Source organism: Artemia sp. Qi Xiang Cuo, chromosome 5 (genome assembly GCF_049724085.1).
Source record: "Artemia sp. Qi Xiang Cuo chromosome 5, ASM4972408v1, whole genome shotgun sequence".
In the NCBI taxonomy this organism is placed as follows: Eukaryota; Metazoa; Arthropoda; class Branchiopoda; order Anostraca; family Artemiidae; genus Artemia; species Artemia sp. Qi Xiang Cuo.
In genome coordinates this window covers 62,522,577-62,541,586 of record NC_142798.1, presented here as the reverse complement: position 1 = coordinate 62,541,586, position 19,010 = coordinate 62,522,577, and the positions used below count along the sequence as shown (strand labels likewise).

Here is a 19,010-nt window from a genome sequence, read left to right as displayed (position 1 = left end):
AAATTCATTCATTCATAGCTAAAACTTGAGCGAGTGGCGTACAATACACAAGTACCGGAATTTTTCATCGAGAGAGCCGGATTTCCTGGTATTATTTAAACACGGTAACAAATTGAATACATAAAAAAGTTTTTTCAAGTAAAAGTAAGGAGCAGCGTCGAACCCTTAAAATAGTAGAAATCAATACATATATGAAAGGAGTTGCCCCCTCCACAAGACCTTGCTCTTTACGCAAATGTTTTGACTTTTGTGCTAATTCTTTAAAAACTATTTCTGAAGCGCAATGGCTGTTTAATTATAATAATAAGCTTTGTTTTAAAATTCGATAAAAAAAATTTCAAGTGTAAGGAGTGTAAAGAACTGAGTGTAAAGAGCGAGGTCTTGAGAAGGAGGCAGCCCCTTCCATAGGCTATATGCAATAATTTCTGTTCGTTTTTAAGTTTTGATGTTTCTCCTTACTTTCAGTTGAAATACTTGTTGTTGTTGTTTTTTTTTTATTGAATTACTTACAGATAGTATTTTTTTGATAGGAAACATACGGAACAAGTTTTTTTTAAAGAAAAGTAAAGAGTCTCATTAAACCAAAGATGAGCAGAAATCAAGGCAAATAATCTTCAAAGTAAAAAACTATGGAGTCTAATAGAAAATTAAATTTAAAAAAACAAGTTTTTTTTTTTTACTGAAGGTAAGGAGCGACATTAAAACTTAAAACAAACAGAAATTATTCCGTATTTGAAAATGGCTGTCCCCTCCTCAACGCCTCGCTCCTTACGCTAAAGTTTTTATTGTTTTAAAAAATTAAGTTGTGAGAAAGAGTCAAACTTTAGCGTAGAGAGCGAGGCGTTGAGGAGGGAACAGCCCTTTTCAAATACGGAATAATTTCTGTTTGTTTTAAGTTTTGATGTTGCTCCTTACTTTCAGTTGAAAAAAATGTTTGCTATTTTTTTTAATTACTTACAGATAGTATTTGTTAATGGGAAACATACGGAACAAGTTTTTTAAAGAAAAGTAAAGAGCCTCATTAAGCCAAAAATGAGCACAAATCAAGCCAAATAATTTTCAAAGTAAAAAACTATGGAGTCTTATAGAAAATTAAATTTAAAAAAACAAGTTTTTTTTTTTACTGAAAGTAAGGAGCGACATTAAAACTTAAAACAAACAGAAATTATTCCGTATTTGAAAATGGCTGTCCCCTCCTCAACGCCTCGCTCCTTACGCTAAAGTTTTTATTGTTTTAAAAAATTAAGTTGTGAGAAAGAGTCAAACTTTAGCGTAGAGAGCGAGGCGTTGAGGAGGGAACAGCCCTTTTCAAATACGGAATAATTTCTGTTCGTTTTAAGTTTTAATTCCTTATTTTCAGTTAAAAAAAAACTTGTTTTCTTTATTTAATTTCTGAACGTTTTAAAATTAATGCAGGTTTTGATTTTGGTTCTCCGTACATGAATAATTAAAACGAAATTTGCACGTTAATTTTACTTTTTTGGCTATTTGGCGTTCTCGAAAGTTGTTTAATTTTATTTACGAACGTTTTTATTAGTAATAAATATACGTAACATACAAATTAACTTACTTAATGAACTTCTATATTCGTAACGAACTTCTATATCTTTATTACGTATATTGCGGGGGTTCGCCCCCCTAGTCAATACCTCGCTCTTTACGCTAAAGTTTGAATTTTTTTTCCAATTCTTTAAAAATGATTCCTTAATCACAAAGGCCGTTAATTAGAATAAATAGCTCTTATGAAAATACTAAAAAACTTTAGCGTAAAGAGCACGGTATTGACTAGGGGGCAAACCCAATCATATAACCTACGTAATAGTTTCTGTTCGTTTTAAGCTTTGATGTTGAAAAGTTTTCAGTTGAAAAGTTTTTCAGTTGAAAACATGTTTTTTATTTAATTTGTGATTGTTTTTTTTAAATAATACTGGGGAATCCGACGCCCCCTTCAAAGCAATGTCCCTTCTCCCATGAAAACCTCCTCCATGGAAAGATCTTCTCATGTATCCCCCGACCCCCCCCCCCACTACCAGAAAAGTCCCCCCTGAAAATGTCTGTATACTTCTCAATGACCAATACTATATGTAAACATTCGGCAAAGTTCATAACTTGCAGCCCTTCCCCCGGGAACCGTGGGGGATTAAGTCATCCTCAAAGACATAGTTATTGTATTTTTCAACCATGCTGAACAAAATGGCTATCTAAAAATTTTGATTGGGTGACTTTGGGAAAAAAATGAGCATGGGAGGGTGCCTATTTGCTCTCAATTATTTTCGTCACTTAAAAAGGGCACTAGAACTTTTAATTTCCGTTCGAATGAGCCCTCCCGCGATATTCTAGGACTATTGGGTTGATGCGATCACCCCTGGAAAAAAAAAACAAACGAATAAGCACGCATCAGTGATTTTTCTTCTGGCAAAAAATACAAAATTCCACACTTTTGCAGATAGGAGCTTGAAACCTCTATAGTAGTATACCTCTTATACGCTACATCTGATGGTGTGATCAAACATTTCGTGGTAACGAACAGTTCGTGGCGACCCGGCTCAATGGTAACCGAAACTCTAGAAAACGGGTTTTTGATACCATTAGATACATCAAAAGAATCAGATTTAAATGCCAATTTCAAATATATAATTTTCGTCAAGTTTAGTGCTACCCATCAAAAGTTACGCGCCTGAGAAAATTTGGCTGATTTTCGAAAAAAGAGGGAAAGACCCCCTATAAGCTACGGAAACTTGATGAAAATCACACCATTAAATTCAGCATATCAGAGAACTCTACTGTAGAGGTTTCAACCACCTACCTACAAAAATGTGGAATTTTGCATTTTCTGCCAAAAATTGATCACGAATGCGGGTTTATTTGTTTTTTGTTTTTTTGTTGTTTTTTTCCCCAGGGGTGATCGTATCGACCCAGTGGTCCTAGAATATCGTGGGAGGACTCATTGGAACGGAAATGAAAAGTTATACTGCCCTTTTTAAGTGACCAAAAAAATGGAGGGCAACTAGGCCCCCTCCCACGCTCATTTTTTTCCCACAGTCACCTGATCAAAATTTTGAGATTGCCATTTTGTTCAGCATGGTTGAAAATATGAGAACTATGTCCTTTAGGATGACTTAATCCCCCTAAGTCACCGGGGGGAGGGCTGAAAGTTATGAACTTTACCCAATGTTAACATATAGTATTGGTTATTAGGAAGTATACAGATGTTTTCAGGGGGGATTATTTCTGGTAGTAGGGGAGTCGGTGGGTTGGGGTTATGTGGGAGGATCTTTCCATGAAGGAAGTTTTCATGAGAGAAGGGACATTGCTATGAAGGGGGTGCCGGATTTCCCAGCATTATTTAAAAAAAAGATAAGAAATTAAATATAAAAAAACAAGTTTTCCAACTGAAAATAAGGAGTAACATCAAAACTTAAAACGAACAGAAAATATTACGTGTATGATTGGGTTCACCCCTAGTCAATACCTCGCTCTTTAAGCCAAAGATTTTTTAGTACTTTCATAAGAGCTATTTATTCTAAGTAACGGCCTTTGTGATTAAGGGGTTATTTTTAAAGATTTGGTACAAAATTCAAACTTTAGCTTAAAGAGCGAGGTATTGACTAGGGGGCGAGCCCCCTAATATACGTATTAAAAATATATGAATATAGAAGTTCGTTACGTAAGTTAATTCGTAAGTACGTATATTTTTTACTAATAAAAATGTTCCTAAATAAAATTAAACAAGTTTCGAGAAAGCCATTTAACCAAATAAAAGTAAAATTAATATGCAAATTTTGTTTTAATTATTCATGTACGGTGAGCCAAAATCAAAACCTGCATTAATTCAAAAACGTTCAAAAATTAAATAAAAAAACAAGTTTTTTTAAACTGAAAGTAAGGAACAAGACGTTAAAACTTAAAACGAACAGAAATTATTCCGTACATGAAAGGGGCTGTCCCCTCCTCAAAGCTTCGCTCTTTACGCTAAAGTTTGACTTTCTCACAACTCTTATTTCTTTTAAACAATAAAAAACTTTAGCGTAAAGAGCGAGGCGTTAAGGAGGGGACAGCCCCTTTCATATACGGAATAATTTCTCTTCGTTTTAAGTTTTAACGTCGTTCCTTACTTTCAGTTAAAAAAAATTGTTTTTTTTTATTTAATTTTCATTAAGGTGCTATGACTTTTAAGGGGTGTTTACCCTTTTTTCGAAAATAAGGCAAATTTTCTCAGGCGCGTAACTTTTGATGGGTAAAACTAAACTTAATGAAACTTATATATTTGAAATTAGCATAAAATATGATTATTTTGATGTATCTATTGGTATCAAAATTTCTTTTGTTAGAGTTTCGGTTACTATTGAGCCGGGTAGGTCCTTATTTACAGTATCACGAACTGTTTGAAAAAACGAAAATATATAAATATTTATTATATGAAAAAGAACTTTTTCCACAAAACAAGTTTTTCAAAGAATAGTAAAGAGCTCCATTAAGCCAGAAATATATATATATATATATATATATATATATATATATATATATATATATATATATAGCCGAGTCAAACTCAAAACGAGCAAAAATTAACATGAGTAGGGCTCTAATTCTGGGGGGGGGGGGTATTTTTTCTGGGGGAGGTATTTTCCCGGGGGGGGGGGCTAAACGCCTAGAACCCTGTTAGACATGGTGAGGTCAGTAAAACCTCGTCAAGTGGGAAGCATTTTATCTATATATTGTAGACTCATCACTTTTTACTATTCTTAGGTCTCTGCGTAGGCTATAAAAGAAAAACAAAATGCCCAATTTCACCCTTGACTTGAGACCTCAATGTTAGCATGTTACTCATTGTTTTTTTTTATTTCTGTTACGAAAGAACTATTTCTGCTGGAATTTGTTTGAGGTCATACCCTAAGTTGACTCTACTATATGACCTACCTACGGACACAGCTGGTAATTATACGAAATAGCAGTTACCACCAAGACCATTGGCATACTGTAAAGTAATATATGGTGTCGCTTAGTTTCCAAAATAAGAACTATCGGTTTATGTGCCAACAAATATTGCTTTCACTTTCTTTGAACGGTTTAATTTCTACCCATAAAATAAAAAAAGGATTTATTAAGGTTGTGGATGATTTGCTTTGGAATCTGGTGACACTCAACCGAAGGGTCATCAGCTCAGTGAAGAAGAATACAGCAATCTCCAGAGACTCTAAGAAAAAAAAAACTCGGTACTGTTCTATTAGCTAGGCAACACGCGAGAAGTGAAAATTGGTTAATGCTAATGAAATAAAACAAAATATCATGAAAATATAATAGTTTAGAAAAAATTTGGGCTATATATTTGCACATTAGGGGTGGGGGTGGGGGTAAAGGATCGGATATATTAAATACGTAACCTAACCTACGTACCTTTTTTTCCCCCTAAACCCCAAAAAACTAAAGTTTAAATATAGTTCCCGGAGTGAGAAACTCCTTGTTTATCCAGCGTCTCATAGGAATTACCGCGTAATGCCTATTTGATCTTTGCTTTTCTCGAGCGGCTCTCTTGCGTTTGCCTAGATCAATAACAAAACCCCAAAGGAGAAGAAACCTTAAAAAAAATTCGAAGTGAAATTTTTTTAGTGGAACAAAAAAGAGCCCATAGGTACCCAGGAAATGAACTTGAAAGCATCGATGCAAAGTAAACATACGATGAACAAGAGTGTTTCAAAAGTTAGTTTCAGAGCCAATCAACGTACAAGCGTTAACTTAGTGAAAAGAAACTCCCATCAGAAGCGTACGCAAGGGTGGGGACTTGCAGCCCAGCCCCTCGAAATCCTAATTTCTCTGAATTTCTTGGTACGTCCTTTTTAAATTATCGAATTTTTTGTATTTGCATCTCCTGAAAAGATACCTATGGATGTGTCTGTATCCCGTCCATTAATTTGTTTTTCCAGGCCACTTGGCATATAAGAGAGGGCTGTAGAAACTTAGGAAAGCGCTCACACGATTGGAAACTGAAAGTTTTACGGCCTTTTTCAAGGTTCAAAAGTGACTGGATGGCAAGTGTCCTTATTTTCTCCCGAGCACCCTCGTAGTTCTCCATAGCGTCTGATCAAAATTTATTTATTATAAAAAAAAAATTTCTGGAAATTAGATGAGTATTTTGAATTCTTATAAATGAAAGTAGAATGCTAATAATGAATTCTGGGACTTTATGTTCCTTCCGGTTTTTCTGGTAGGTAATTCTATTCTACAGGGGCATTACACCCTTTCAAAGAGAGTGAGTATCCTCTCACATAGCCTTATACTTCTGGGACTTTATGTTCCTTCCGGTTTTTCTGGTAGGTAATTCTATTCTAGAGGTCATTACATCTTTGCTAAGAGATTTACGTAATTAATTAAACCTGTATTATAAAACCAGCGCGTCTTGTTTCGAGTTTTAACGGACAAGTTTTTTTGAAAAGCAGACAGTTTTTTTTTGTTTAGAATTTGCAAAAAAGGTGTAATTAGTGATTGGAAAATTTTTTAATGCTTTTACAATCGGAGATGTTTGATTAACCTTTGCAAAAAAAAGGGGTAATGGGATTTGCGAATTGGAGGAGATGCCATGATTATGTACTGTATAATACACAAGTGATGTTTTGGAGCGTATTGTCAATTTAACGAGAAATGACTGAAAAGTGTTTTGAGGGAGATGGGTTGCATGAGAGTTCAGTTAAAGGGGGTGCAGTTACACGGAGGTTTCGGTTATACAGGGGTTCAGTTACAAGGGGGTTCAGTTGCACGGGGGTTGAGTTAAATTGGGATTGAGTTCCACGAGAGTAGCACTTTGTCGTGGTTTAGCTTGTCACAGTTACATTCTCTTGATCTTTATAAGTTCACTTTGATTTTAGTTACATGGGGGGTTCAGTTGCACGGGGGTTGAGTTAAATGGGACTTGAGTTCCACGAGAGTAGTGCTTTGTCGTGGTATCTTTTAAAAGAGCTTTAAGGGGTTTGAGAGACTCAGTTGCCTGATTCTGTGTGGTTTTTCTTTTCATGGTGGTCATTAAAAACGAAATTTTTGCGTTAAAAATAAGTAGTTTTTGTATCTTTTAAAAGAGCTTTAAGGGGTTTGAGAGACTCAGTTGCCCGATTCCGTGTGGTTTTTCTTTACTTGGTGGTCATTTGTTGTATCTTTTAAAAGAGCTTTACAGGGTTTGAGAGACTAAGTTGCCTAATTCTGTCTAGTTTTTCGTTACGTGATTTTAATTAAAAAAGACATGTTGGGTTTAAATCAGTAGTTTTGTATATTTTAAAATAGCTGTAAGGGGTTTGAGAGTCTCAGATGCCGGATTACGAGTAGTGTTTCATTCCGTGCAGGTGATTAGTTGTATCTTTTAAAAGAGCTTTACGGTGTTTGAGTAACTCAGGTTCCTGATTCCATGTGATTTTTCTTTTCTTGGGTGTGATTAAAAATAAAATTTTTTTGTTCAATAATTAGTTTTGGTATCTTTTAAAAGAGCTTTACGGGGTTTGAGATTCTCAGTTGACTGATTCTTAGTGGTTTTTCTTTACTTGATGGTCATTAAAAACAAAATTTTTGTGTTAAATCAGTAGTTTTTGTATCTTTTAGAAGAGCTTTAAGGGGTTTGAGAGACTCAGTTGCCGAATTCCTAGGAATTTTCCCTTACTTGGTAGTCATTAAAAACTAAATTTTTGTGTTAAATAAGTAGTTTTTGTATCTTTTAAAAGCGCTTAACGGGGTTTGAAAAACTCAGTTGCCGGATTCTTAGTAGTTTTTCTTTACTTTGTAGTCAGTAGAAACGAAGTTTATTTTTTAAAAAAGTAATTATATTATCTTTTTAAATATATGAAATGGTTTGTATATAATAATTTTCCGGATTCCTTGTGGTTTTCCTTTTCATGGTAGTCATTAAAAACTAAATTTTTTTTTTAAATATGTAGTTTTTGTATCTTTGATAAGAGCTGTTCGTGTTTTTAGATACTCATTTGTCGCCTTCAGAGTAGTTTTTGTTTTCTTTGTGGTCATTAAAATAGAATTATTTTTTTTTTTTAATTATTTTTTTTATATTTTAAAAGATCTTTACGGGGTTTGAGAGACTCAGTTGCCTGATTCCGTGTGGTTTTTATTTAATTGGTGGTCATTTGTTGTATATTTTAAAAGAGCTTTACAGGGTTTGAGAGACTCAGTTGCCTAATTCCGTGTGGTTTTTCTTTAATTGGTGGTCATTAAAAAAGAAATTTTTTTTTTAAATATTTTGTTTTGTATCTTTTAAAAGAGCTTTAAGGGGTTTGAGAGACTCAGTTGACTTATTCAGTGTGTTATTCCTGTACTTTGTTGTGATTTGTTGTATCTTTTAAAAGAGCTTTACTGTGTTTGAGAGACTCAGTTGCCTAATTCCTTGTGGTTTTTCTTTTCTTGTTTGTAAATAAAAACAAAATTTTTTTTTTTAATATGTATTTGTTGTATATTTTTATAGAGCTTTACTTGGTGTGAGAGTCTCGGTTGCCTTATTCCGTGTGGTTTTTCTTTACTTGGTGGTCATTCAAAACAAAATTTTTGTGTTAAATAAGTAGTTTTTGTATCTTTTAAAAGAGCTTTAAGGGGTTTGAGAGACTCAGTTGCCTAATTCCGTTTGGTTTTTCTTTACTTGTTCGTCATTAAAAAAGAAATTTTTTTGTTAAATAAGTAGTTTTTGTATCTTTTAAAAGCGCTCTAAGGGGATTGAGAGACTCAGGTTCCGTATTCCGTGTGATTATTCTTCTCTTAGTACAAATTAAAAATGAATTTTGTGTGATAAATAAGTAGTTTTTGTATCTTTTATTAGAGCTTTAAAAGATTAGAGAGAATCAGTTTCCGAATTCCGAGTAATTTTCCTTCTATTTGTGTACATTAATAATGAATTGTGTATTATAAATATTTTGTTTTGTATCCGTTAAATTTTTTTTAAAGATGTTTAGAGAATCAGTTGTCTGATTATGTGTGGTTCTTCTATTCCGTGCGGTAATTAAAAACGAAAGCTGTGTGTTCTTTTATTAGTGGTTGTTTATTTTATTACAGCTTTCAGTGGTTTGAGAGACTTAGTTTCCTGATTAAGTGTGGATTTTGTTTACCTGGTGGTCATTTGTTGTATCTTTTGAAAGTGCTTTACAGGGTTTGAGAGACTCAGTTGCCTAATTCCGTGTGGTTTTTCTTTACTTGGTTGTCATTAAAAACGAATTTTTTTTTTTATTTTAGTAGTTTTTTTTTATATTATAATATCTTTAAGGTTATTGAGAGACTCAGTTGCCTTATTCAGTGTGGTTTTTCTTTCCTTGTTTGTCATTTGTTGTATATTTTAAAAGAGCTTTACAGGGTTTGAGAGACTCAGTTGCCTAATTCCGTGTGGTTTTTCTTTACTTGGTGGTCATTAAAAACGAAAGTGTTAAATAAGTAGTTTTTGTCTCTTTTATAAGAGCTTTAAGGGGTTTGAGATACTCAGTTTCCTGATTCCGTGTTTTTTTTCTTTTCTTTTTGGTCATTAAAAACGAAATTTTTGTGTTAAATAAGTTGTTTTTGTATCTTTTAAATGCGCTTTAAGAGGATTGAGAGAATCAGTTTTCGGATTCCTTGTGATTATTGTTTACTTAAGGGTCGGTAAAAACGAAATTTTTTTGATAAATAAGTAGTTTTTTTATCTATTAAAAGAGATGTAATGGATTTTAGAGACACAGTTTACTAATTCCGTGTGGTTTTTGTTTAATTTGAGTTCAATAAAAACGAAATTTTTGTTTTAAATAAGTATTTTTTTTATATTTTAAGAGCTTTAAGGGGTTTGAGAGACTCAGTTGCCTGATTCCGTGTGGTTTTTCTTTACTTGGTTGTCATTAAAAAAGAAATTTTTGTGTTAAATAAGTAGTTTTTGTATCTTTTAAAAGAGCTTTAATGGGATTGAGAGACTCAGTTGCCTGATTCCATGTGGTTTTTCTTTACTTGATGGTCATTAAAAACAAAATTTTTGTGTTAAATAAGTAGTTTTTGTATCTTTTAAAAACGAAATTTTTGTGTTAAATAAGTAGTTTTTTTGTATCTTTTAAAAGAGCTTTAATGGGTTTGTTGGGATGTGTAGTTTGCTTTTAGGACTTTTCAGAGCTATGATTCTTAGTCTCTCATAGGCGTTTGTTGTCTGAAACTTCTAGTTTGGGATGAATAGTTTGATGAGAAGTTAACTTTTAGTATTTTATGGTTTTATGTGCCTGAAATCATGAATTAGAATAGTTAATTAGCTGTTTAGGTTTTCAGACATAGTTTTTTTAGATGTTCATGGGTGTTGGGTTCCTGGAGGGTTTTATGACTCCTCCTCTCAATGAATTCAGATGGTTTTAGGACTCGTCCCCCTAGCCATAACTCCATTCAACCTTGAGCGAGGATATAAAAGTTTGATGAAGTATTTTTCTACTTAACAACTACATTAATAACTTCCAAGATGATAGGACAGCATGACACAGAATTTATCAGTTACCGAGAGCTCAATGACTCCTCCCCACAATGAATTCAGATGGTTTTAAGACTCATCTCACTAGTCATAACTCCGTTCAACCTTGAGCGAAGGTATAAAAGTTTGATGAAGTATTTCTCTACTTAACAACTACATTAATAGCCTCCAAGATGATAGGACTGTATGAAACCGAATTTATCAGTTTGAAAAAATCATCTTGCGGTGTTATATTCGTATGTGCTTTTTTATTATTGTCTATGGATCTCGAAGAAATCGACTGTTATCATTGGATAGTGAACTATAATCTGTTTGAGTATGATAAAAGCTTGTGGAGTTCTACTTTACGTTGTATAAACCGACTGGGATTCTATGATAGAGTGATTACACCACTTAATAACACTGGTCAGGAACTGAGAAATATCCAGGAGGAAGTCAGTGAAATTTGCAGCTTTTTCGGAGTTGAAGCACTCTACGTAAAGGGCAATGTACCTACAGATAAAGTTTTAATTCAAAAGTGTGACCCTAGGATTCCACTTTTCAATCTAGAAGAGTTTAAGTGTCCTAAATTTGAAGGGTATTATCACCGTCCTGAAGACGAGGTTAGGTTCTTCGCACAGTGGATACCTAAGAACATACCTGATCGTGATAAATCCATAAGACATGTTAAAAACTATTCTATATCATAGGACCATCGTTTGTGGATGTTTAAGAGTAAACTCTAAGTACTATTTTTATGTAAACATTTGTTGTTGTTTTTTTTTTTTTTCTCAAAAAAAAATATGTTAATAAATTTAATCAATAAATATATTTAATATTAACCCGTCATTTCTCTTTATAATATTTATATTGTAAGCATGTAACAAACTGTTTCCTGAAGTCACCTCTTTGATAAACAATGCAGAAACTTCATTTAAGAAACTATGAAAAAAATTGTAAGTAAGTAAGTAACAAATTCTTTCTTAAAGTCGCCTCTTGGATACACAATACAGAAATTTTCATTAAAGAAATTATGAAAAATTGTAAGTAAGTAGCAAATTCTTTCTTGAATTCACCTGCTGGATAAACAAAGACATTTCGTTCAAGAAATTATGACAAAATTCTAAGTAAGTAACAAACTCTTTATTGTTTACATGACTTAGATACACGATGTAGAAATTTAATTCAAGAAATTATTAAAAAATTCTCAGTAAGTAACAATTTCTTTCTTGAAGTCATCTCTTGGATACACAATATGGAAATTTCATTCGGGAAATTATGAAAATATATGTAAGTAAGTAAAAAATTCTTTATTGATTTCACCTCTTGGATATACAGTACAGATACTTCATTCAAGAAATTATGAAAAAATTGCAATTAAGTAACTTTTTTTTCTCTTTATCACAAACAATTTTCACTTAGCTAAATGATGTATAAATTATTGAAAAATTCTCAGTAACTAAAAATTTCCTTCTTCAAGTCAACTCCTGGATATTCAATACGGAACTTTCATTGAAGAAATTATTAAAATATTTTTTAGTAAGTAAAAGACTCATTATTGATTTCATCTCTTGGATACTTCATTAAAGAAATTATGAGAAAATCGCAAGTAAGTAACTTTTTTTTCTCTTTATCAAAAATAATTTTCACTTAGCTACATGATGTAGAAATTTAATTCAAGAAATTATTAAAAAATTCTCAGTAAGTAACAATTTATTTCTTGAAGTCAACTCTTGGATACACAATTTCATTCAAGAAATTATGAAAAAGTTGTAACTAAGTAGCAAATTCTTTCTTGAATTCACATGTTGGATTAACAAAAATACATTTCGTTCAAGAAATTATGACAAAATTCTAAGTAAGTAACAAACTCTTTATTGTTTTCACGAGTTAGATATACGATGTAGAAATTAAATTCAAGAAATTATGAAAAAAATTCTCAGTAAGTAACAATTTCTTTCTTGAAGTCAACTCTTGGGTACACAATACGGAAATTCCATTCAAGAAATTATGAAAATATTTGTAAGTAAGTAACAAACTCTTTATTGATTTCACCTCTTGGATATACAGTACAGATACTTCATTCAAAAAATTATGAAAAAATCGCAAGTAAGTAACTTTTTTTTCTCTTTATCACAAACAATTTTCACTTACCTACACGATGTAGAAATTTAATTCAAGAAATTATGAAAAAATTCTCAGTAAGTAACAATTTCTTTCTTGAAGTCAACTCATGAATACACAATACGGAAATTCCATTCAAGAATTTCATGACTTAGATACACGATGTAGAAATTTGATTCAAAAAATTATGAAAAAATTCTCAGTAAGTAACAATTTCTTTCTTGAAGTCAACTCTTGGATACACAATACGGAAATTTCATTTAATAAATTATGAAAAAATTGTAAGCAAGTAGCACACTCTTTCCTAAAGTCATCTCTTGGATACACAATTCAGAAAATTCATTTAAGAAAATATGAAAAAATTGTAAGTAAGTAACAAATTCTTTCTTGAAGTCACCTCATAGATACACAATACAGAAATTTCATTAAAGAAATTTTAAAAAAATTGTAATTAAGTAGCAAATTCTTTCTTGAATTCCCCTGTCGGATAAACAAAAAGACATTTCGTTCAAGAAATTATGACAAAATTCTTAGTAATAAACACACTATTAATTGTTTTCACGACTTAGATATACGGTACAGAAATTTAATTACATATATAATTATTAAATTCTCATTAATTAACAAACTCTTTTTTTTGATTTCACCTCTTGTATATTCATTAGATATAATTAATTCAATAAATTATGAAAAAAAAAATCGCAAGTAAGTAACTTTTTTTTTTCTCTTTATCACAAACAATTTTAAATTAGCTTCACGATGTAGAAATTTAATTAAATAGATTATGAATAATTTATCAGTAACCCCACCGGTTCCTACACATTGCAAAAAAGTGAGCTGTACGAAAACTCCACGTTTTCAACCAGACTGTTTTTTTAGCTAAATCTTTGGAAACAGCCCAGCCTCTATTTCTGACCGTTTAAGTTTTGGTGTTAGTGTTGTCAGTCAAAAGCTATGACCTTGAGAAAAGAGCTTGAGAAAATCGCCTGATTATCGAAAAATGAGAAGCCACATCGTGTCTCAGGGACAAGCATAGAGTACAATTCATTCAAGAAATTATGAAAATATTTGTAAGTAAGTAATAAACACGTTTTGAAACTACATGCTATTTGCATGCCTTTCCAAACGAGCGGGGATCCCCCAATGGGTTCTACACATTGCAAAAAGTGTGCATTACGAATACTTGGCACCTGTCCAAATGATTAAAGATTCCCCTCTAGTTCCTAAACATTGCAAACAGTAAGCAGTACAAAAACTCTATGCTTTCAACCAAACTGTTTTCTTAGGTACGAATCAGGAGAGACGTTCACGGTCAACGGAACTTTATTTCATCTTTTAAGGGTAATTTAGATGAGGTTACGTGCGTGCACGTAACTTGTTTGTGATAAAGAGAAAAAAAAAGTTACTTGCGATTTTTTTTTCATAATTTCTTGAATGAAGTATCTGTACTGTATATCCAAGAGGTGAAATCAATAAAAAAGAGTTTGTTACTTACTGAGAATTTCATCATAATTTCTTGAATTAAATTTCTACACCGTATATCTAAGTCGTGAAAACAATTAAGAGTTTGTTACTTACTTAGAATTTTGTCATAATTTCTTGAACGAAATGTCTTTTTGTTTATCCGGCAGGTGAATTCAAGAAAGAATTTGCTAGTGAGATGAGTCTTAAAACCATCTGAATTCATTGTGGGGAGGAGTCATTGAACTCTCGGTAACTGATAAATTCTGTGTCATACTGTCCTATCATCTTGGAAGTTATTAATGTAGTTGTTAAGTATAAAAATACTCCATCAAACTTTTATATCTTCACTCAAGGTTGAATGGAGTTATGGCTAGGGGGACGAGTCCTAAAACTATCTGAATTCATTGAGAGAAGGAGTCAAAAAACCCTCCAGGACCCGAACACCCATGAACATCGAAAAAACTATGTCTGAAAAGCTAAACAGCTAGTTAACTATTCTAATTAATGATTTCAGGCACATAAAACCATAAAATACTAAAAGTTAACTTCTCAGCAAACTATTCATCCCAAACTAGAAGTTTCAGACAACAAACGCCTATGAGAGACTAAGAATCATAGCTCTGAAAAGTCCTAAAAGCAAACTACACATCCCAACAAACCCCTTAAAGCTCTTTTAAAAGATACAAAAAAACTACTTATTTAACACAAAAATTTCGGTTTTAAAAGATACAAAACTACTTATTTAACACAAAAATTTCGTTTTTAATGACCATCAAGTAAAGAAAAACTACACGGAATCCGGCAACTGAGTCTCTCAATCCCCGTAAAGCTCTTTTAAAAGATACAAAAACTATTTATTTAACACAAAAATTTAGTTTTTAATGACCACCAAGTAAAGAAAAACCACACGGAATAAGGCAACTGAGTCTCTCAAACCCCTTAAAGCTCTTTTAAAAGATACAAAAACTACTTATTTAACACAAAAATTTCGTTTTTAACGACCACCAAGTAAAGAAAAACCACACGGAATAAGGCAACTGAGTCTCTCAAACCCCTTAAAGCTCTTTTAAAATATACAAAAACTACTTATTTAACAAAAAAATTTCGTATTTAATGACCATAAATTAAAGAAAAACCACACGGAATCACGAAACTGAGTCTCTCAAACCCCTAAAATCTCTTTTAAAATATAAAAAAACTACTTATTTAACACAAAAATTTCGTTTTTAATGACCACCAAGTAAAGAAAAACCACACGGAATTAGGCAACTGAGTCTCTCAAACCCTGTAAAGCTCTTTTTAAAGATACAACAAATGACCACCAAGTAAATAAAAACCACACGGAATCAGGCAACTGAGCCTCTCAAACCCCTTAAAGCTCTTTTAAAAGATACAAAAACTACTTATTTAACACAAAAATTTCGTTTTTAATGACCACCAAGTAAAGAAAAACCACACGGAATTAGGCAACTGAGTCTCTCAAACCCTGTAAAGCTCTTTTAAAAGATACAAAAAATGACAACCAAGTAAAGAAAAACAACACTGAATCAGACAACTGAGTCTCTCAAACTCCTTAAAGCTCTATAAACAGATACAAAAACTAATTAATGAACACAAAGCTTTCGTTTTTAATGACCGCCATGAAAAGAAAAACCACACGGAATCAGAAAACTGAGTCTCTAAAAACCCTTAAAGCTCTTTTAAAAGATACAAAAACTACTTATATAAAACAAAAATTTCGATTTAATTGTCCACCAATAAAAGGAAAACCACACGTAATTAGGCAACTGAGTCTCTCAAACCCTGTAAAGCTCTTTTAAAAGATAAAACAAATGACCACCAAGTAAAGAAAAACCACACGGAATCAGGCAACTGAGTCTCTCAAACCCCTTAAAGCTCTTTTAAAAGATACCACGACAAAGCACTACTCTCGTGGAACTCAAGCCCCATTTAACTCAACCCCCGTGCAACTGAACCCCCCATGTAACTAAAATCAAAGTGAACTTTGAAAGATCAAGAGAATGTAACTTTGACAAGCTAAACCACGACAAAGCACTACTCTCGTGGAACTCAATCCCAATTTAACTCAACCCCCGTGCAACTGAACCCCCTGTATAACCGAAACCCCCGTGTAACTGTACCCCCTTTAACTGAACTCTCATGCGACCCATCTCCCTCAAAATACTTTTCAGTCATTTCTCGTTAAATTGACAATACGCTCCAAAACATCACTTGTGCATTATACAGTGCATAATCACGGTATCTCATATAATTTGCAAATCTCATTACCCCTTTTTTTTGCAAAGGTTAATGAAATATTTCCGATTGTAAAATCATTAAAAAATTTTCCAATCACTTATTAACCTTTTTTCGCAAATGAAAAACAAAAAAAACCTGTCTGCTTTTCAAAAACTTGTCCGTTAAAACTCGAAACAAGACGCGCTGGTTTTATAATACAGGTTTAATTAATTACGTAAATCTCTTAGCAAAGATGTAATGACCTCTAGAATAGAATTACCTACCAGAAAAACCGGAAGGAACATAAAGTCCCAGAAGTATAAGGCTATGTGAGAGGATACTCACTCTCTTTGAAAGGGTGTAATGCCCCTGTAGAATAGAATTACCTACCAGAAAAACCGGAAGGAACATAAAGTCCCAGAATTCATTATTAGCATTCTACTAATGAAATCGTTATAAAAGGAATCTGTTGCTAAAAATTTACATAGTTTTCATTAAATCATAAATGGCACTCTAGACTTTAGGGGGGGGGGCTTGAGAATGCCAGTTACCGAACTGTTATTTGTGGTAATTTCTGGTGGTTTTCAGCTTGACTTTAATATTCTCTTGAATTTATTTTTACCTTTGTTTCCATTTATTCAGTTGTAGTAACTTCTGTTCGTTTTAAATTTGACTAGATACATTTGCATGGTGCTAGCAGCTTAGCAGTCTTGGGAGAAGCGCTCACGATGGAAGTACTACCGTGACCATAAACAGTTGGGAGCAGGAGTAGTCATATTACAATTTGTTGTGGTTCGAGTAGTCTGTGTAGAAGTATTAGTTGTAGTAGTAGTAGGCCTAATAGTGATCTGACAGGAATATAATATTGGTCGGAGTAGTATTTGCAACAGTTGTGGTATAAGAAGTCGGGGTAATAATGCTATTGGTCAAAATAGTCTTTATAGGAGTAGTTTTAGTAGTAGTAGTAATAATGCAGCAGGTATGTATGCTTTCTATAGAACTAAAACTTTGTGCGTCAGTTGAATGCGTTCAGTTAAAGCCAAGTTTCCAAAGATTTAAAAGTATAATTTTCATGCTTGTCATTTAGTCATTTATAACTTTTTCTTAGTGACCAAATAATTATGATTAGACGACTTGGATACCTGAATGATGATAGGACGAATTTGGGGTTGGAGAAGATTTAACCTCATGTGTGCGTATAAGAATCAACGAGCTTAAACCTTTCAATATGTGCATTCAGCGCAATATGGCCAAACTTCGTCAGTCTGTGCCAACCTTTCGTCGGGTTATAATCATTACCTGTATGGTTAGTCGATTTAACCACATTAGCTCCATATAGTCGTTCCGTATCTAAATACGACTTACGGTTTTAAAGCAAAGTATTACAAAGTTGTACGATGCGCAATACTTCTTGGCAACTAGTAAACGCTTTTTCTTCTGTTAAATTCAAGCAGTTTATTTTGGGGACAGAAAAAAAGCAGCATCAGTAGAATTACAAAAAGCCTGGGTGTTTGTGATTGATGTCTTTCTCAGCTAGCTTAGTACACTTTCTTCAAGAAAGAAGTATTTGATACAAGTTTTAAATTAGAGATGAAAAACGTGCAGTTACAGTTTTTCAAATAGAAAAAGGAAGACTTAGATGGTGTCGTTTTTCAGTCCGTTCAGATATATCCTTTCTGCAGCAAGAACGTCCGGTTTTCATCGGAAAACAGCCTATCTGTCCTTACGAAAATATAAAAACGTCTTTCTAAGAACGTCTATGATTTTCATTACTATATAGGAGTTTTTCCCCCTCCTTCCCTTCTTCAACAAATCAAATATTGAATTATATAATTGCAGTTTTAGTCTCTTATCTTCCCACAAAAGAGGCTATTGGTGAAACGATAATCTGGTTAAAGCGTTTATTACGTTGTGAAACACTTTTTTCCTTTTCAAAAAGTTCATTGTTCCAGATGGAGATGCACCACGTCAGTGCCTGGAAGAAATCAATACTGCTGACGAAAACGATACTTTATCTGCTTGTGATAGTATTAAGTCAGAATCTAGTCTGGAGGCATGGCTGAAACAAATTGAGTGGTAAATAGTTTTTTTTTCTGCACTTTCTCTAATTCCCCTTTTGGCTTAGTTTCAAATCCAAAATCCTGCGGAATTAAGAGACTAGTGCCGAAATGGCATTTTAAGGGGTTTATGGTTCTCTTAATGAGTCTTAATAAGCTAGCTGCGAATCAGTTTTATAATTAATCAAATTTTTAAATATTTTCTTATAGATTGTAGAATATCGTTGTTTTTATTTGATTGTTTATTATTTATGGTGTAATTCGTACTGTAGGAAATTTTTTGGTACTTATTTAGAATCCGATAAACACGCGATAAGTGAAGTTTCGTTAATGCTAATGAAATAAAACAAAATTGGATGAAAATATAATATTTTATTAACAAATTTGGGATATATATTTGGACATTTGGGGGGCGGGGGTAAAGCATAGCATATATTAAATACGTAACCTAACCTAGGTACCTTTTTTTTGCCTCTTCAACCCCAAAAAATCTTTGTCACGGAGAGAGCAACGCCTCACTAGTCAGCGAAAATCTATTTTTCATATAGAATCTTTGAGATTTCGATGCGGTCTTTCTCGCGTGTTTATCAGATTCTAAATAAGTGTCGATTTTTTAATGAAGAAACTGATCATTACATTTTTGTTTTCATCGTGTTCTTTACGTAATTGGTCCAATATTCGATTCCTGGTATATTGACAAT

General features: G+C 32.8%; 1 protein-coding gene across 6 annotated transcripts in view; it reads left to right on the top strand.

The window, feature by feature from the left end:
• LOC148952356 (uncharacterized) overlaps nucleotides 1–19,010 on the top strand; it is a 140,915-nt gene that overhangs the window by 76,487 nt on the left and 45,418 nt on the right. For all 6 annotated transcript variants that reach the window (XM_089089829.1, XM_089089828.1, XM_089089830.1 and 3 more), the window contains exon 3: nucleotides 18,205–18,328. In XM_089089829.1, the coding sequence (XP_088945955.1) occupies nucleotides 18,205–18,328 (124 nt within the window). The remainder of the gene's footprint in view (nucleotides 1–18,204; nucleotides 18,329–19,010) is intronic.